The sequence below is a fragment of the Bos indicus x Bos taurus genome, chromosome 15, assembly GCF_003369695.1.
Source record: "Bos indicus x Bos taurus breed Angus x Brahman F1 hybrid chromosome 15, Bos_hybrid_MaternalHap_v2.0, whole genome shotgun sequence".
Classification (NCBI taxonomy): domain Eukaryota; kingdom Metazoa; phylum Chordata; class Mammalia; order Artiodactyla; family Bovidae; genus Bos; species Bos indicus x Bos taurus.
Window position 1 is genome coordinate 28884950 of NC_040090.1, and position 21197 is coordinate 28906146.

Genomic DNA, 21197 nt, shown 5'->3' on the forward strand with positions numbered 1-21197 from the left:
AATGTGTTTATGGTTCATTCATGTTATTGTTGAATAGCTCATTTCTCATTGTTTCTGAGCAGTGTTCCATTGTATAGATGGAGGACAGTGTGTTTTTCAGTTCACCCACTGAAGGATATCTTGGTTGCTCCTGGTGACTGGAGATTATGAATAAGGCTGCTATATAGATACTGATGTGCAGATTGTTCTGTGGACTTATTTTCAAAACACCTGAGTGTATACTTGGAACATTATTGTTGTATTATACAATAAGCCTATATTTAACTTTGTCAGAAACTGTCAAAAAGTCTTCCAAAATGGTGTGTCACTTTGTATTGAGTTACTTTAAATTTCACAAATTAAAGCTGACTTTTCTCCTTCTACTCATTGTTTCCAGGCTTGTAATCAGGAGGTCATACTCACTAGGCAAATGGTTCTGGCTTTGCAGTCAGACTTGAGTTCAAGTCCTGGCTCTGCAAGTGTAAAAACCACTTGAAATTTGAGTGACTTTGGACAAGTTAGTTAACCTCTCTGAGTCTCATATTGGGAATTCATCCTTCATATATGCATGATGTTCCCGGGTGGGTTTTCCAAGAGGTGGATTCTGTGATGGTATTTGGTCTGCGGAATATTTATTAAGGGGACCCTAGGCATCAACATCTGTAAGAGGAAGAGAAGGCAGTGGGATTGGGCAGAGGGAGAAGTTGAACCAAAATGGCCCATCAGAGTGCTCCTGATTTGGGCTAAACTTTTTGTGGAAGGAAGACAGTGGAATTGTGCAAGGGGCAAATGCAAACCAAAATGGCTCATCAGAGTAATCCTGAATTGGGCCAAAGTGGCCGAGGCTGACATCCTGCCTGGATCTGTCTTAGGATCAGTTTCCCCTATGCAGGCAGCTCTGCAACTGGGACCACCCCTCCTTCCTTGAAGGTGCATCTGGGAGGCATTTTCCAGGGTCCTTCCTCAAGGCAGGTTGGAAGAGCCCTGGATGAGAGCTGAGACCAGTCCTGTACTGGTCACTTTCCAGCTGTGTGACCTCAAGACAATTCCTTCCAAGAGCCCTTCATCCTACTGGGTATCAGGGTCTGAGACGACAGCTCCTACTGACCCGTGTACAGAGCTCAGCAGTCCACCGGGGTTTTGTCCCCCCCACCTCACAACCCCCTTGCAGGCCAACAACCAGGCTGCAGCATACATCCCGGGGCAGTGCGGCTCCTGCGTGGTCTGAGAACCTGCCTGTGTCCACGAGCTGCCTGTTACTGGTTCCTGACAAGGTAAGTACAAAGTTGGAGAGAACTGCTCAGAAACCTTAGAGCAATGTGGCAGAGTAGTTCTATGTGTAATAAAAAAAAATGAGGACTTTCCTGCTCCAATGGTTGAGAGTCTGCCTGCCAGTTTGGGGGATGTGGGTTCTATTCCTGGTCTGGGAAGATTCCATGTGCCGCAGGGCAACTAAGCCTGTGTGCTGCAACTGCTGAGCTCTCATGCGTACAGCCTTTGCTCCATAACTAGAGAAACCAGCACAATGAGAAGCCCACAAACTGCAAGGAAGAGTAGACCCCACTGGCCGCAGCTAGAGAAAGCCTGCACACAGCAATGAGGATCCACTGCAGCCAAAAATAGAATAAAAAATAAAATAATTTAAAACATTTGATATGCACTATGTTTGCTTTGTTTTCTTATTTCATTTCTGGGGTAATTTATATTGTATTTTACAAATGGATAGGTCAATGATGAATTAGAAAATATATATAAAATCTGCTCCTTTACCACAGATATTTTGAGATGCACTAATCTAGAGTGTTCCTAATGCAGGCCTCTGACAATTCTTACATTTTTTAAACCTGGGGACTGGGGGCACCTTTGATCCTTAATCACTGGCATTTTATTGATAGTGCCAAAATTTGTTACTTTTGTGTTTTTAGGGCCTTTTTGAAAGGGGCCGTTAGAAAGAGTCTTTCTGCCCATCTATTTCTATTCACGCTCTCACTAAGAACGTAACTGGCCGTACGTGGATATACCAGCTCAACTGACTGAAAAGGGAAACACTCAGGTCAGCTTTCTGGCAGGGAGTGAGGGAAAGACATAGAATCTAAGAAAAGTCCAAACCTGGTCTGTGATAGACACAAAATTTCACAGCTCTTTCAAAAACTTTTCCAGGAATTTATAAATGGAAGGGGTGAAGAAGAGCTGTTATTTATTCAACAGTCATTTATGGATGAACCATTTAAAGGAGAAGGCACTGGACTCAATGAGGGAATGTGATCTGTATGGGGTCCTGAGGCCAGCAGAGGGGTGTTGGGGGGTGGGGACTGTGTGCCTGACTGGTTCCCAGGCACCTGCCATTTCTAATTCTGCACAGTTTCAGTCCAGAACCAGGCAGGATGAGAGCAGCATGTGATAGCTGCCTGGGACCAGGATGACTGTAATCCTTTAACATCTCTGACATGAACCTCATTTAATTATGAAGAAGTCATGTCAGTTACATTGAGTACTCCACATGAAGCATCCACCCAGAGCCCAGGACGTAGTGGGTTCTTAGAAAATGGCTCAGGGAGCTGATTCTGCCCTGCTGTGGGGTCACTAAGACAGATGCTCAGTCCAGTCTGAGGGATCCATTGCCCCTCCATCTGGCCCATGACCCGATTCAGCCCAAGCACCTCCCAGGGCTCTTCCTTACTCTGGGGGATGAATTCCTGAACCCTGGACTGGACAGTAGTTTCCCAGACAGCAGGCCAGACATCCTCAGGGACCCCGTCTGCCCTGCCCACTCCCATCTCCATAGAAGTTTGCTGTACAAAGCCCTAAACCTCAGCCTCCTGTTCCTTAAACCTCACTCTGAGCCTGGCCCTTATCAGGAAGTCTCACCCATGTGTGCTCTGCCCTCTCCCTCCTCTCTGCCTTTGCCCCCTCAGCAGTTCATATGCTCCACCTCTGCCTCCTCTGATCTCTAGCAAAGCCCAGTCCTCCTGAGAGGGTGAGGCTGGGCCAGGCCACGTGGCGGCTGGCAGAGCTGTGCTGGCTGACATCTATCCTATTTGTTGTCACCATCAAGCAGTATCATCGGGCTGGGCTCCTTTGTCCCCTGTGGGTAATGATGTCTTGTCTGAGAACTTCTTCCATATCAAAGGGCAGCCTAATTTTAAGAGGAGACTCCAGATCTGCCAATCCCTGAGGGCCTTCATCCTTTTCCTGGTCTGCCCTGTGTCTGTACATAGCCTCCCCCTTCTCTCCCACAGAACAGGCCAGAGGTGGTGATTTGGAGCTTATTGATCAGGGAGGAAGAGGTAGCATGCCTTTCTCTGGTCCATCTGAGCCACTGTCTGGGAAGAGGACACAGGGCAGGAGGGCTGTGAAACCAGGCTGGGATTAAATGGGAGTCTTTGACCAGTGTTTTCAGGTAGGTAAGGACGATGAGAAAAAAGTAAAATCGAATCTTTCATGTGATGAATTGACATATATGGAGCCCAAGGTCAGGGCTGAATTACAAAGGATAGAGTAGGAGTTACCATAAGCAGCTTTCAGCCTATGTGTGATTAGAGCCGAGGTCAGAGGTCATTTTAGTCCTTGGGAAAACTGAGACTCAGAGGGAGGTTGAAGAGGTTGGTGTACAGTCATTTAGCCAGTGACAGAGCTCAGGTCTTCCCCACCTCCAGGCCCTTCTGGCTGCCATATGGGGCTCAGAAACTCAGAGGTGCCAGGATGAGCCAGGAGGTTGTGCCCTCCCCCTCCTCTCCGGCTCAGGGAGGGAGAAGATGGGACAGGCAGGATGTAGGATAAGGGAGCTTGTAGGAGAAAGGGCTGCAGCTGGGGGCTGCTTCCAGCTGTCACTCAAGGCAGAGGAAGGGAAACCTGCTCACTGGAGCTGCTGTTTGTCCTGCTTATTGAGTGACAGGACCACAGAGGACGGACACACAGACAGCATTTTCTCCCAGTATCTCTCCCATTTCTCAGGTGGGCAGAACCAAAGAGAGGGCCCGTTACAGAGGAGTTAGTGGAGGAGAGCAAATCATTGATGCCAGAGTCTGGTCTCCTCTTCTATGAGCCAGATGTGACCTGGGGCCTGGCATGGGGTGGAGATGCAGGAGTCAGTGAAGGCTCTGGAGATGTGTTCAACAGATACCTCCAGGAAACCTTCTGGGATCACAGCACCTCCCTTCCTAATGCCAGCCCTGCCCTTTGGGGCAAGCCCCTCCTCTGGGGAGGTACTCAGCAGAACTCCAAGTGTTGGTCTTTGGGGATGTTGTACTTGAGCTTGTGGGTTTCGAAGAGGTTGCTCAGCTCCTTCAGGTAATGCTGGTGCAGCCTGTCCACCTCCTCTTGGGAGGGATGTGGTATCTTCGGCACCTCGATGGGCTTCCCCACTGCAAGACACAGAGGTGAGTGGTGGCCCAGAGTAGGAATCACTGGGGTCTCTGGATCCCATGGGGCAGGACTCCGTGCCAGTGGTCACACCCACTGGAAAGTGCCTGTATTGTTTCCCTTTCAATTGTATTTTGGGTGATCTAATCTAAATATTTGGACAACTCCAAGATTCTGAAATAATAAAAACACCTCCAGCTGGCATTGCCGCCTGCCAGACAATGTCCTAGGTGCTTTACTTGTATTATCTCCTAAAATCTTCTGAACAATCCTATGGGGATTGAACCTGCTATTAGTCCATTTTAACAGGTAAGGTAGTGAGGCTCAGGGAGGTTAAGTAACTTATTGCAAGATCACATAGCCAGGAAGAATCAGTGACAGATTGTAAACCCTGAAGATGTGCTCTTAGGCTTAGGGACACGTGGATCTGGGAGTCTTAAATGCCATGAGTGGAAGTGTCTGTATATCTTAGAGGAGGTGGCCCACAGCCCAAGTGCCTCTTCCTCCTCTCCCTCCATGCCGGTCTGCAGTGCCTCCCATTCTAGGGAGTACATGGGAGGACTTATCAATCTCCTTCCTCTTGTTCTGCCTGGCTCAGAAAGCAGCTGTTCTGTCTTCTTCTCTTGGGAGTGGTTTTGGAGGCATCCGTTTTGAATTATATTCATGAAAATATTACCATACAACCCAGGAAAAGTCATGGTATAGAGGGTTGACCAAGTCTGTACTCAACTAAGAAATGATTGGGTGAGTGGAGATGAACAGACCTCTCTCTATAAGCTTTGCCATTGGAACCTAGTTGGAATTCAAGACAAAAGCAAATGAGATGATCATATAGCAGAAAAGATGGTGCTAAGTCCATGCACTAAAGTCCATGACCATTATTTACAGGGAAATCCCTCAGGCTCTCCTTTATAGCCTGCTGATTGCTACTCCTTGGAAGGAAAGTTATGACCAACCTAGATAGCATATTCAAAAGCAGAGACATTACTTTGCCAACAAAGGTCCGTCTAGTCAAGGCTATGGTTTTAAGAGATGGCAAGAGTGAATGTCGACATTCTAGGAATCAGCTAACTGAAATGGACTGGAATGGGTGAATTTAACTCAGATGACCATTACATCTACTACTGCAGGCAGGAATCCCTCAGAAGAAATGGAGTGGCCATCATGGTCAACAAAAGAGTCCGAAATGCAGTACTTGGATGCAATCTCAAAAATGACAGAATGATCTCTGTTCGTTTCCAAGGCAAACCATTCAATATCACAGTAATCCAAGTCTATGCCCCAACCAGTAATGCTGAAGAAGCTGAAGTTGAATGGTTCTATGAAGACCTACAAGACCTTTTAGAACTAACACCCAAAAAAGATGTCCTTTTCATTATAGGGGACTGGAATACAAAAGTAGGAAGTCAAGAAACACCTGGAGTAACAGGCAAATTTGGCCTTGGAATACGGAATGAAGCAGGGAAAAGACTAATAGAGTTTTGCCAAGAAAATGCACTGGTCATAACAAACACCCTCTTCCAACAACACAAGAGAAGACTCTATACATGGACATCACCAGATGGTCAACACCGAAATCAGATTGATTATATTCTTTGCAGCCAAAGATGGAGAAGCTCTATACAGTCAGCAAAAACAAGACCAGGAGCTGACTGTGGCTCAGACCATGAACTCCTTATTGCCAAATTCAGACTGAAAGTGAAGAAAGTAGGGAAAACCACTAGACCATTCAGGTATGACCTAAATCAAATCCCTTATGATTATACAGTGGAAGTGAGAAATAGATTTAAGGGCCTAGATCTGTTAGATAGAGTGCCTGATGAACTATGGACTGAGGTTCGTGACATTGTACAGGAGACAGGGATCAAGACCATTCCCATAGAAAAGAAATGCAAAAAAGCAAAATGGCTGTCTGGGGAGGCCTTACAAATAGCTGTGAAAAGAAGAGAGGTGAAAAGCAAAAGAGAAAAGGAACGATATAAACATCTGAATGCAGAGTTCCAAAGAATAGCAAGAAGAGATAAGAAAGCCTTCTTCAGCGATCAATGCAAAGAAATAGAGGAAAACAACAGAATGGGAAAGGCTAGGGATCTCTTCAAGAAAATTAGAGATACCAAAGGAACATTTCATGCAAAGATGAGCTCGATAAAAGACAGAAATGGTATGGACCTAACAGAAGCAGAAGATATTAAGAAGAGATGGCAAGAATACACAGAAGAACTGTACAAAAAAGGATCTTCACGACCCAGATAATCACGATGGTGTGATCACTGACCTAGAGCCAGACATCCTGGGATGTGAAGTCAAGTGGGCCTTAGAAAGCATCACTATGAACAAAGCTAGTGGAGGTGATGGAATTCCAGTGGAGCTATTCCAAATCCTGAAAGATGATGCTGTGAAAGTGCTGCACTCAATATGGCAGCAAATTTGGAAAACTCAGCAGTGGCCACAGGACTGAAAAACGTCAGTTTTCATTCCAATCGCAAAGAAAGGCAATGCCAAAGAATGCTCAAACTACCGCACAATTGCACTCATCTCACACACTAGTAAAGTAATGCTCAAAATTCTCCAAGCCAGGCTTCTGCAATATGTGAGCCGTGAAATTCCTGATGTTCATGCTGGTTTTAGAAAAGGCAGAGGAACCAGAGATCAAATTGCCAACATCTGCTGGATCATGGAAAAAGCAAGAGAGTTCCAGAAAAACATCTATTTCTGCTTTATTGACTATGCCAAAGCCTTTGACCGTGTGGATCACAATAAACAGTGGAAAATTCTGAAAGAGATGGGAATACCGGACCACCTGATCTGCCTCTTGAGAAATTTGTATGCAGGTCAGGAAGCAACAGTTAGAACTGGACATGGAACAACAGACCGGTTCCAAATAGGAAAAGGAGTACGTCAAGGCTGTATACTGTCACCCTGTTTATTTAATTTATATGCAGAGTACATCATGAGAAACGCTGGACTGGAAGAAACACAAGCTGGAATCAAGATTGCTGGGAGAAATATCAATAACCTCAGATATGCAGATGACACCACCCTTATGGCAGAAAGTGAAGAGGAACTCAAAAGCCTCTTGATGAAAGTGAAAGTGGAGAGTGAAAAAGTTGGCTTAAAGCTCAACATTCAGAAAACGAAGATCATGGCATCTGGTCCCATCACTTCATGGGAAATAGATGGGGAAACAGTGGAAACAGTGTCAGACTTTATTTTTCTGGGCTCCAAAATCACTGCAGATGGTGACTGCAGCCATGAAATTAAAAGACACTTACTCCTTGGAAGGAAAGTTATGACCAACCTAGATAGCATATTTAAAAGCAGAGACATTACTTTGCCAACAAAGGTTCGTCTAGTCAAGGCTATGGTTTTTCCTGTGGTCATGTATGGATGTGAGAGTTGGACTGTGAAGAAGGCTGAGCGCCAAAGAATTGATGCCTTTGAACTGTGGTGTTGGAGAAGACTGTTGAGAGTCCCTTGGACTGCAAGGAGATCCAACCAGTCCATTCTGAAGGAGATCAGCCCTGGGATTTCTTTGGAAGAAATGATGCTAAAGCTGAAACTCCAGTACTTTGGCCAGCTCATGCGAAGAGTTGACTCATTGGAAAAGACTCTGATGCTGGGAGGGATTGGGGGCAGGAGCAGAAGGGGACGACAGAGGATGAGATGGCTGGATGGTATCACTGACTCGATGGATGTGAGTCTGAGTGAACTCTGGGAGTTGGTGATGGACAGGGAGGCCTGGCGTGCTGTGATTCATGGGGTCGCCAAGAGTCAGACACGACTGAGCGACTGAACTGAACTGAACTGATTGCTACTTTACACACAATTCTAACAGACCTGGAATGCCCTTCCCTTGTATTCACCTCCTCTAAAAGTCTTATGGGATTGTCTGGTCAGAATTAAATCCTCTTTCTCTGGCATCATAAAAGTCAAGTACATCCTCAGTGCTGTTACACAAGGGCGTGAGGATCTGTTTGAAGTGATTTACCTTCTCTGAGTCTCAGTTTGCCATCAATAAAATAGGGATGAGAGTCTACCTCCAAGGTTACCCGGAAAAGTGAGCTGTAAGGAGCCGTGCAGTGCTTGCCACACAATGGGTGCTTGGTAATCTGTAGTGGCTATGGTTCTTTGTACCTCAGTTACAGTTCTCATCCCAGACTGCCTTTTATCAGGGTTATTTGCCTGTGTCTCTATTTCACCCTCTAGAACATGAGCTCCACTTGGTCAAGGATGTGTCCAACCCAAGTCCATGTCCTCTTGGAGTACAGAGCCCAGGCCTCTTGCCTTGTAGCCTTCCCCCCACCTCCCTACCCTAGCCCAGGTCTAGGCTCACCCACGGTGGTGATGGGTCGGCGGTAGGGCATAAAACCAAAACTGTACTGGAAGACTCCACGGCCATAGAAGAACGGGATGGCAAGACGTGTCTTCTTGTACAGTTGATCTCTGAACCATTTCCACCAAAAGCCAGGAGAAGTCTTAGCATATAATTCATTGTCCCCAAAGGAGAAGATCGGCACCAGAACTGCTCTGGAAGGAGACAGGAGAGAGGGCGTGTGGAGGGGCAAGAAGATTCAAACTGGTCACCTAGCAGGAAGCTTGTGACAGCAGAGGACAAAGCCCTGGGCTGGAAGTAGGTGGCCTTGGGTAACTCCCAGTTGAGCTACAGCTTTGCTTTGTGTTAGTGGGCAAGTCCCAGCTCCTCTTAGGATCACCACTTCCCAGTTGCACCATGACAAGGAGATCAGAATGTTGTAGAGTCCTCCCAAACATCAAACATCTGCAAAGTTTCTGGGAAAATCTCTTCTGCCTCAGCTAGCTTGTGTTCTTCAGAGGTGCTTCAAGGTTGGATAACTGCTCTATGCTGTGCCCCAAACTCCACTGTCTCAGATCCTCTAGGTCTCAGACATAATGCCAACTTTGGGCAGTATGACCCATCACACCTAGTCCTTTTGATCAACTAGTCTCCCTTCTAGAATCTTCTCTGGGTATTTGGACATGAGACAGTAAATATCTTGCTAAGTTATCTTCTCTATGAATGGACTGAATATCTCTTGCTAAAATAGGGCCTGCATTAATCTCTGCTGTCTTCCCACCAAAACACAATCCTTGCCAATCTCCAGCTGAATCCAGAGCCCTCTCCCCAGTACCCATGCATCAGGGCGAGCCTGATGAAGCCCTTGCGGTTCCGCAGCACCAGCTTGTTGGCTCCAGGCCTGGTTTTCAGTGCCTCCCTGATGCCCCAACAGTGATGGCCACTAGGTTGCCGCCTCCTTTCCTGCTCAGAATGTAAGCAATACTCTCCTTGTCTGATGAGACCAGCCCTGGGGAGAGAGTAACGTGGTTAGCTATGGGGTGAAGAGGGCAGGGGCCATAGCAGGGATGTGGTAGGTCCCTACTCACCCTCCCCCTACAGCTGGGAGTTCCCTGAGGACTGGGATTGAGTCATTCCCTTCTTCCCAACCCCTCACCAAGCTCATTGCTGGGAACAGAGCTGTGGGAAGTGCTTCCTTGGGTCTAGCCTCCTTCTCTACTACACATTTTCTTGGAGGAAATGCAGAATTCTTAGAAGCCCTCCCTGAAATCCCTCTTCCATGCCTGCAGCCCTCATTTTCCTGGGCTCTCCAGTTCTGGGAAGGCTTACCCCCTTGCATGATGTAATCTCTGAAGAGTGGGATCCTGAAATATATGTTTATCGTTGTCAGATGTGGGCGGATGCCAGGGAAAAGTGAGGAGAAGCCCGTGCTGTCTGTGCACATGTTGGTAAAAGCTCCGACTGACAGGAGTCCATGAGGGTGGAAGGCAGCAAGGTAGTTCCGGGAGGGGTCCAACTCAGTGGTCTTGACTAGCTGCAGGGACAGAAACCTGGTGAATTGGAGCTGTACCTCATGCCCTTGCTGGTCCACCTGCTGACTTTCTGGGCTGACCTCTTCTGTGTCTCCCCTGTGCCCAAGTGCTATCACACCCATATGTGAGTGTCCTGAGATTAGAGATGGCCTATCTAAGGATCCTTGTCCCCACTGCAGACCTGGAGCAGAGGAGATGCTCTTGGAGACTGTGGAATGAAGAGGGAGAGAATGGACCCATGAATGGACCCACCAGGGAAGGAAGGCCCCCTGCCCAAGGACTCCTGGGAGGGTGACAGGGACACAAACCCCTGTCCTATGTGAAGGGAAACCTTATCCCAGGCAGAGTCCACCCAGAAGGAAGGAGCCATTGCAGGAGGGAGTGAGCATCTCTCCAAAGACTGTGGCAGCTGGAGTTCTGTCCTGGATCAGGGCTGACCCCTGAGTCACTGTGACTCAGTGTAAGAGACCCGAGTGTGCTGGGAAGTGGAGGTGGGAAAAGGGGCACGAAGTCCCTAGTGATGCCTACAGGTGTGGGTGGGGAGGGGTCAAGGAGGTGTCCTGCCAAGTCTGCAGCACTTCCTGACACCAGGTCACAGCCTGCTCACAGCACTGCACCCCTGCTCAGGCCTTGGCCTGTGCAGACACTGCTGCTCCAGGATAATGGAATCTTCACATAGAAACCCAGCTCCTGGACTGATCTGCATGAGGTGGAGGGACCTTATCCCGGGGGAAACACTGCCTGATTCTCTACTGTTAATTCTTGAGGAAGTCTATCACCTGTGTGTAGAAAGCTCCAAGACCCAGAAACCATTTCCTAATTTTGCTTGAAATTCCACAACTAAACTCCAGTTCATAGAAATCACAGCAGGAACTGTTTAAAGTTCAGGAATCCACAAGCCTTTGGCAGGGAGTGCAGAGGCTTGTCAATGTGGGAGAGCTCCAGTAGAGCACAGACTCCCACTTATGGGCTAGCCCATGATTCCTGCAGGGCCTGCACAGTGAAAGTGTGTAGAAGAGTTGGAGGATCTCCTGGGAGGTGCTGAGGTCCAGACTGTGAGGCCACTGAGTTATCTCTGCAGGCTCCCAGCCCAAGACAGGCACATCATCCTGCCCTCTGCGGCCACTCAGTGGTACTGCCTGCTCTCTGCAGGCCTGCAGTGGGCAAGACTCCTGAATTCTGTACACATGAAATTTCTGCAAATTAAGTCCAGTGTCCCATCCATCTTAACAGTGCCTTTGAGAAACCCTCCCCTGGGGTTACCTGTTTGAGTGAAGAGCGTGAGGGATGTGGATAGACAGTCACAGAGCCCCTCAGTACCATTTTCCTGGCAGACATTCAACTGACAACGGTTTTGGTTGCAAAGCAAGCCACATGCTGTTCTTGGAGGCCCTAGGATGATCTGGTATTTCATGAAATCCTCACAACCCAATAATGAATGTGGCATAATCTCTGCTTTACATGTGAAGAAATCAAGGTTCAATGAGACTGGCTCACCCAAGATCTGGTATGTTGCAGATCTGGTATTAGAACCTATCCTGCCCAGCTCCACAGGTCACACTCTATCCATTTCTTCTCTTCTGTTTCCAGAGGAGGGCCACCTGCCTCCTCCTGGCACTTTTTTGTGTCTCTCCTGCCTTTCCCACCTTATCTGGACAGTAAATCATCCCTTCCCAGGGCTTACACCCAAAGATTTAGTCTTTTTGTGATACAGGAAAGAAGTAGAAGGCTCAGTTCACTTAGAGCAATGTCTTCCTCAATCAGGACTGACCTTTGAGTCCATGGTCAGGTGTCCACAATGACCTTAGGTCAGAGAGTCAGTCAGAGGCACTCAGAGTAGAAGGGAGCGGTATGTTTACTGGATACATGGGGAAAATGAGGAAATGATTGAGCAAGGCTCTGTCCAAGGACATAAAGCATACCGAAGTTTGGGGCAGAATAGATCCAGAGAACCAGTTCAGGGCTCTCTGCCTTGCTTCTTTACCCAAAGTTAATACACAAACTTTGAAACCAGTAAAATGACTTGTGTGACCTTGGTCATACCTTTCTTTCTCACTGGGTATTAGTCTTTTTATTTGAAGAAGTGTGGGGCTAGATGTTTTCTAAGGACATGACTTTATACTTGCAAACCCAAGCATGTCTGCTGAGCAGTTTACACCTATAAGACATATTTGTGTGCTACAATATATAGTCCACAGAGCTCCTTCAAATTCTGTTCATTCATCAGTCCTCATAGTGGCCCCACATCTCTGCAGGTGGTAAACCACCGCCAGACAGAAGCTGACTCCTCCCCAGGCCACATAGTGGTGGAAGCCCAGCACCTTCCTCCTAGCCTGGTATTCTGCTCACTGCACACAGGCGCCACACTTCCCCAGGGACACATGGGGCACTACAGGCTTAGCCACTCTCCAGCCACCCCATTACTCACCGTGATGGGGAAATAGTCCTTCATGTACTTCCACAGGACCCAGCGCTTTAGGAACTTATTGTGACTGCCCCCCTGCCGTGGCCTATTTTGGTCCAAGTACAACCAGATCACATACAGGATATTGAAGAGCCAGAATCTTGTGAACAGGAGGCCTATGAAGACCACAAGGCATAAAGGGGCTGGGGAGGGAAGCAGGAGCTGTCAGTGGTCACAGGAATGAAGGAAAAAGCTCTCCCCATATGCCCAGCACTAGCAGCACTGTCCTGTCCAGCCCTCACCCCAGGAGGAAGGAGTCAACCTTCCCTGCCTTCAAGGAGAAAGGAATGCAGCCCTTTCAGGGTCACACTGGGAACCTGAATTTGAAGATAGACCTAACTACAGACTTTTCCCCACTATACCAGGCTGCTTATTCACTCCAATCTTACCCCCTCCACCTCCCTCTCTGCCCTGTTAAGTAATTTGTATTTACCAAGGGCTCAATAAAGGCCTGATGGAGAAGCGATTAAATGAGGCTTTGGGACCACAGAGAAAAGGGAGACATTGTCTCTGCCCAGCCCTCTTTCAGTACACCCTCAGCCCATCTTTCATAGATATATCCCACAAGATCCCTCCTCTAATGAAGCTCTCCTATGGCTTTTTCATAACTTTGAGGCACAGTCCAAGCAGCTCATCCTGGCTTTCAAGCTCCCCATGACTGACTTGAGTCCCTTCCTGCTCCAGCTTCACTCACCCATATGCATCCCCATAATCCAGCCACAGTAAGCTGCTCAGTGTTCATACAACTCCCTGAGCTCTTTCTGTCTCTTAGCTTTTGCTCATGTTTCCTATGCCTGCCCTTCCCTCTCCTGCCAAAGGAGGGAGGTGGAGGCTAACACACCTGCCTGGGCAATGAGTCAGGGGTACAGCATGACTAAGGCTGGGCCCAGTGAGGAATTCCCCTCTGATCTTTGATTCTCAGTCCCTACCATGAGTTAGTCCCAGCTTCACCTCAGAGCCAGGGAGTTCTGTGGGGCTGTCATTAATCTAATGCCAATGGAACCTCATTCCCAGGGAATAATGCTCCCTCTTCAACTTATTGACTCCACTCAATCCCATGCATTCAAACTCTTAAAGAAGGTCAGTTTCCACTTCTGTTCCATCTGAAAGTAGGGTAGATTGGGCTGTCATTCCTGGTAGGCTTCCAGGAAGAGGGGACGTTTGACTCAATTTAAATAGTAGTAAAATTCATAAGCCAGACAAAGTAGGCTGAAGCTCACAGATGCTCACTTTACACAGAGCTTCTACGATGAGTCAGGTGCTGGTGGGACAACTGTGAACTGGCAGAAAATCCTGACCTTCTCAAGCTGATTTGTGGAAGTCAGCTTTTACTCTCCTACCAGCCTTTAAATCCCACCCTGTGGATCCATCTCCTAACCATCTCTCTACCTACTGCCATTCTCCCTTGACCAGGGGAGGCAATCTTTACCCTAAACATCAGACTGCAAATATTTTAGACTTTGCAGCCAAAGAGGCAACTCAGAGGAAATTATATACAGAGCTGATTTAAAATGTAAAAACCGTTCTTGGCTCATGGGCTGTGCAGTGCTAAGTCACTTTAGTTGTGTCTGACTATTTGTGACCTCCATGGACTATAGCCCGCCAGGCCTCTCTGTCCATGGGGTTTTCCAGGCAAAAACACTGGAGTGGGTTGCCAGGGGATCTTCCCTACCCAGGGATTGAACCAGCGTCTCTTAGTTCTGCATTGGCAGGTAGGTTCTTTACCACTAGCGCCACCTGGGAAGCCCAGGTGACTTCCCTGGTGGCTCAGATGGTAAAGAATCTGCCTGTGATGAGGGAGACCTAGATTTGAACCCTGGGTTGGGAAGATCCCCTGGACAAGGGAACAGCTACCTACTCCAGTATTCTAGCCTAGAGAATTCCAAATTCCATGGACTGTACAGTTTATGGGGTCACAAAGAGTCGGATATGACTGAGTGACTCTTTCACTTTCATGGGCTGTACCAATATAATAATAATGAGTGGGATGGATTTGGCCCATGGGGCATAATTTGGAGGCCCCTGATACAAATTGTTACTGCTCCCTGTCATTGATTTATACCCTACACCCTAAACACAGTAGATCCATTGGCTTCAGCCATAGGGACCTATACCACACAGATTGGACCTTGTCATTCCCATACCTAAAGCCCTCCTGGGGCTCCCTTTGTCCCCAGGATAAGGGACAAGGTACAAGCTCCTGCTCCTGGCATCAGTGGACGCAGAGCCCTTTCCTCAGCTGCCGTCCCTCTAGCTACTTGACCTCCCAGTATTCCAGACTGGGCAGGGGGTGGGTGCAGCCAGTCAGACACACTCCTGCTGGCAAAGCACCCCGAAGGCCAGCTGAGCAAATTGTCCCTCATACCAGGTGATCCCCAAGTGCTGATCTCAGCAGCCCTTTTAGGACCTGTGTCTTTCTCCCATCAATGCACCCTGTGCTCCAGAAGTGGCAGGTGTCCACGGCCTCCTGTTCCCAGCCCAGCCTGCCTTACGTAAGACAATGAAGCAGAAGATCCAGTACAGGACTGCAAAGGTCTGCAGTCTGCGCTCCAGTGGCACAAACAAAGGTGCGAACTCCACCATGCTGGCTCCTCTGGGTTCTGGAGGCTTCTCTGAGCTCTGCTGTGGACTGAGACACTTGCTCGTGTTTGCTGCTGCCAGAGATTGTCTAAGCATTTATGGGTTCTGAAGTGGGTGGGTTGCCGTTTCAAGCAATGTTTTATCTGCCAGATCTTCTTTCTGTTTGCTTGAATCTTGCTGTCACTTGGCATGTGAAGCAACAAATATAGTGCAATCTTGTCTTCTTTCCACCTTCCCAGCTATCTGGCTATGATTATTGTCTCCTTTCATTTGCCAGATCCACTGTTCCCCTCCATGAATTTGTAATTACAGTTTCCATCTAAAAATCCCTTGGCCCCACCATCTCCTCCATCTCCTGCCCTATTCCTCAGCTCACCTGCACAGCACAACTCTTGAAAGAGCTGTCATTGTCTCTTGGAAGACAATGACAGCTGTCAGCTCCACACCCTCCCCTCCCAATCTCTCCTCCCTCCTCCAGACTTCATATATCACTGTTCCATGGAACTGCCCTTGACAAGTTCACCAGTGGTCTCCACGCTGCTGAATCCAGTGGTCAATTCTCAGCTCTCATCTTGACCTCTCAGCAGCCTCAGACACAGCTGGTCCCTCCCTCCTCCTTGAAACCACTTGGTCTGTGGACACCACCCTCTCCTGGTTTCTCTCCTGCCCCTCTGACTCCCCCTGGGTCTCCACGGTGGCTCTTGCCCTTCACCAGGCTAAGTGTTTAAGGGTCTTTCTTCTCTCTCTTTCCCTGGACCCTCCCTCCTCTCTCGTAGAGACCTCATCCAGGCTCATGGCCTTGAAGTCTGTCTACAGAATGAACACTTCCAAACTGCATCTCCTGCCTGACCTTCCCTTGGGCTCCAGACTTGACTAAGTAGGTGGGTACTTGACATTCTCCCTGATAGTCTGCTCGGCACCTCCACCACAGCTTGTCTAAAACTGAACTTGACTTTCGTCTCTGTGAAAATCTCCTTAATTTTTACTCATTTCTTTACAATGTATTTTTGCTTTTTTTCCCCCTGAATTTGAAGAAAACTTACACCCCTCCCCCCCCCCCCCCCCCCCCGCCCCCTGCAATACTAACCATTGTTGGTTGGGTACATTATGAATTTCTTGTCCCAATTTTGTTCATTTATATAAATTTTTATTTACACAGTAGATTAGAAATCATATTTACATTAATTCTTTGTTCTCCTAAAATCACACACCCACCCTTTATAGGGAATAATAAATGTTCACTGAAACTGTATTGCGTTATTGTTTTAAGGAGAGAGGATGGAGAAGAAGAAGCCACCAGCTAGACTGTCCTGCTGTCTACAAGGGAGCAGGACTTGGAGCAGAAGGGAGTGTGCCTGAGTCCTGCAGTGCCTTCCATCAGCAGACCCAAGAACAAGGCAAGGTTTGGGCATCTCACATCTTCACCTGTGAGGTGTGATTTTTTTTTTTTCCTCTTCCTGGTGGAGAGGGTCTTCCCTGATTGCTCAGCTGGTAAAGAATCCACCTGCAATGCAGGAGATCTGGGTTGGGAAGTTCCCCTGGAGAAGGGAAAGGCTACCCACTCCAGTATTCTGGCCTAGAGAATTCCATGGAATATAAAGAGTTGGACATGACTGAGCAACTTTCACTTTCACTTTCCTGGTGAGGACCACATGGAGCCCTGGGGTTTTTCTCTCAATTCTTACTTAGCTTGTGTTTCAAGGTGTCACTGACAATCTGGTTTTAGAAAAGGCAGAGGAACCAGAGATCAAATTGCCAACATCTGCTGGATCATTGAAAAAGCAAGAGAGTTCCAGAAAAACATCTATTTCTGCTTTATTGACTTTGTCAAAGCCTTTGACTGTGTGAATCACAACAAACTATGGAAAATTCTGAAAGAGATGGAAATACCAGACCCCCTGACCTGCCTCTTGAGAAATCTGTATGCAGGTCAAGAAGCAGTAGTTAGAACTGGATATGGAACAACAGATTGGTTCCAAATAGGAAAAGGAGTACGTCAAGGCTGTATATTGTCACCTTGCTTATTTAACTTATGTGTAGAGTACATCATGATAAACATTGGGCTGGAGGAAGCACAAGCTGGGATCAAGATTGCTGGGAGAAATTATGAATAACCTCAGATATGCAGATGACACCATTCTTATGGCAGAAAGTGAAGAGGAACTAAAGAGCCTCTTGATGAAAGTGAAAGAGAGTGAAAAAGTTGGCTTAAAACTGCAGCCATGAAATTAAAAGATGCTTGCTCCTTGGAAGAAAAGCTATGACCAACCTAGACAGCATATTAAAAAGCAGAGACATTACTTGGCCAACAAAGTCTGTCTAGTCAAGGTTATGATTTTTCCAGTAGTCATGTATGGGTGTGAGAGTTGGACTATATAGAAAGCTGAGCGCTAAAGAATTGCTGCTTTTGAACTGTGGTATTGGAGAAGACTCTTGAGAGTTCCTTGGACTGCAAGGAGATCCAACCAGTCCACCCTAAAGGAGATCAGTCCTGAGTGTTTATTGGAAGGACTGCTGTTGAAGCTGAAGCACCAATACTTTGGCCACCTGATGTGAAGAGCTGACTCATTTGAAAAAAACCCTGATGCTGGGAAAGATAGAGGGCAGGAGGAGAAGGGGACGACAGAGGATGAGATGGTTGAATGGCATCACCGACTCAATGGAGATGAGTTTGAATAAACTCCAGGAGTTGGTGGTGGACAGGGAAGCCTGGAGTGCTGCAGTCCATGGGGTTGCAAAGAGTTGGACATAACTGAATGACTGAACTGAATAACTGAACATTTAAAATTTTAATGTATTCCTATTTATCAGCCTTTTATTTAATTGACATTGCTTGATTGCTTGGTCTGACTTAGGAAATCTTTAAGTCATTTTGATAAATTGTAATTTTTCCTTGGAAACTATCAGTTTCATCAAAGGATGCAAATTCATTTTCATTGAAGTTTGTAAGCAAACCAGTTTCTTTGATTTTAATATTTCTCTCTCTCAGTTATTTCTCCACTGGTCTTTATTTTGTGTAGTGTGATTTATCTTCATTTTTACTACTTGTGGAGTTATTAATTTTTTGGTGTAACCCAGGTTTTTATTTGGTATCATAATACTTCTGTCCAAAGAAATTCCCTTAATGTTTCTTATAGTACCAGCTCACTAGGAATTAATTCTCTCAGCTTTAGTTTGTCTAAAAACACCCATAATTTTGTCTTAATTTTGAAAGTGATTTTCACTGGATAGAGAACTTTGGGTTGACAATTAATTTTCCTTTCAGCTTTTAAAAGTTGTAGTTCTTGTCTTTGTTCCTCTGTGTTTACTATATCTTTGGATCTAACTGCCTTGCATGTTCTCAGTTCATTTTTGACAGCTTTAATATAATGTGTCTAAATTAAAAAAACAAACAAACAAACCCTATTCTGTTGAGAGTCTCTGTAGTATTGGATCTATGATCTTATATCTTTCCTTATTTTTGGAAAATGTTGAGACCATGCCAAAAACACTTCATCTGCTCTGTTATCATTTTCTACTATGAAGTTTCAATTACATTAATATTATACTTATTTTACCACACATCTTGAATGTTCTGGTCCAGCTGCAGATAAGACAGGATGGGTTTGGTAAAAGAAGAGACAAATAGATCAATGGAAAAGACTAGAGAGCCCCCAAATAGGTCCACATACGTGTCATCAAATGATCTTTGATAAAGGAACAAAGGCAATTCGATGGAGAAAAGAAAAATGTTATTTATTTGCTGAGGAGTCTTTAAATCTTTTAATCTCTGCTATATCCACAATTGTCCCTCTTTATAATCCTAAAATTTTTAATGTGTGATTTCTTTTTTGCTTGTTTTTCTTTCTGGATGAATCTGTCAGAAATTTATCTCTTTTAGAGGAACAGTGTTTTTTTACTTTAACTTTCTGGCCATCTCTAATGTATAGTTGTTTTATATTTAATTACCTTGCTATTTTCTTTACTTTTTTTTAAGCCCATCTACTTTCTTTAGGTTTGCCCAAGCCTCTTCCTATTTTCTTTAGTCTAATCACTGGAGTATTTTTAATCTTTTATTATCTCAATAGATGCAGAGAAAGCCTTTGACAAAACTCAACATCCATTTATGATAAAAACCCTCCAGAAAGCATGAATAGAAGGAACGTACCTCAACATAATAAAAGCTATATATGACAAACCCACAGCAAACATTATCCTCAATGGTGAAAAATTGAAAGCATTTCCCCTAAAGTCAGGAACAAGACAAGGGTGCCCACTCTCACCACTACTATTCAACATAGTTTTGGAAGTTTTGGCCACAGCAATCAGAGCAGAAAAAGAAATAAAAGGAATCCAAATTGGAAAAGAAGAAGTAAAACTCTCACTGTTTGCAGATGACATGATCCTCTACATAGAAAACCCTAAAGACTCCACCAGAAAATTACTAGAGCTAATCAATGAATATAGTAAAGTTGCAGGATATAAAATCAACACACAGAAATCCTTTGCATTCCTATACACTATCAATGAGAAAACAGAAAGATAAATTAAGGAAACAATTCCATTCATCATTGCAATGAAAAGAATAAAATACTTAGGAGTATATCTACCTAAAAAAACAAAAGACCTATATGTAGAAAACTATAAAACACTGGTGAAAGAAATCAAAGAGGACACAAATAGATGGAGAAATATACCGTGTTCATGGATTGAAAGAATCAATATAGTGAAAATGAGTATACTACCCAAAGCAATCTATAGATTCAATGCAATCCCTATCAAGCTATCAACAGTATTCTTCACAGAGCTAGAACAAATAATTTCACAATTTGTATGGAAATAAAAAAAACCTCGAATAGCCAAAGCAATCTTGAGAAAGAAGAATGGAACTGGAGGAATCAACCTGCCTGACTTCAGGCTCTACCTCAAAGCCACAGTCATCAAGACAGTATGGTACTGGCACAAAGACAGAAATATAGATCAATGGAACAAAATAGAAAGCCCAGAGATAAACCCATGCACCTATGGACACCTTATCTTTGACAAAGGAGGCAAGAATATACAATGGAGAAAAGACAATCTCTTTAACAAGTGGTGCTGGGAAAACTGGTCAACCACTTGTAAAAGAATGAAACTAGAACACTTTCTAACATCACACACAAAAATAAACTCAAAATGGATTAAAGATCTAAACGTAAGACCAGAAACTATAAATCTCCTAGTGGAAAACAGGCAAAACACTCTCTGACATAAACCACAACAGGATCCTCTATGATCCACCTCCCAGAATATTGGAAATAAAATCAAAAATAAACAAATGGGACCTAATTAAAATCAAAAGCTTCTGCACAATAAAGGAAACTATAAGCAAGGTGAAAAGACAATCTTCAAAATGGGAGAAATAATAGCAAACAAAGCCACAGACAAAGAATTAATCTCAAAAATATACAAGCAACTCCTGCAGCTTAATTCCAGAAAAATAAACGACCCAATCAAAAAGTGGGCCAAAGAACTAAACAGACATTTCTCCAAAGAAGACACACAGATGGCTAACAAACATATGAAAAGATGCTCAACATCACTCATTATCAGAGAAATGCAAATCAAAACCACAATGAGGTACCATTTCACACCAGTCAGAACAGCTGCTATCCAAAAGTCTACAAGCAATAAATGCTGGAGAGGGTGTGGAGAAAAGGGAAGCCTCTTACACTGTTGGTGGGAATGCAAACTAGTACAGCCACTATGGAGAACAGTGTGGAGATTCCTTAAAAAACTGGAAATAGAACTGCCATATGACCCAGCAATCCCACTGCTGGGCATACACACAGAGGAAACCAGAATTGAAAGAGACACGTGTACCCCAATGTTCATCGCAGCACTGTTTATAATAGCCAGGACATGGAAGCAACCTAGATGTCCATCAGCAGATGAATAGATAAGACAGTGTGGTACATATACACAATGGAATATTACTCAGCCATTAAAA

At 45.5% G+C, this 21197-nt stretch overlaps 1 protein-coding gene across 1 annotated transcript; it reads right to left on the reverse strand.

Annotated features, from left to right (window-relative positions):
* Positions 1 to 3788: 3788 nt before the first annotated feature.
* On the reverse strand, positions 3789 to 15232 carry LOC113904718 (2-acylglycerol O-acyltransferase 2-like). Its single transcript, XM_027561820.1, is given in 7 exon segments — positions 3789 to 4343; positions 8675 to 8868; positions 9489 to 9576; positions 9579 to 9662; positions 9983 to 10187; positions 12614 to 12792; positions 15142 to 15232. Coding segments are annotated over 7 exon segments (996 nt in total). The 3' UTR covers positions 3789 to 4188.
* Positions 15233 to 21197: the final 5965 nt, after the last annotated feature.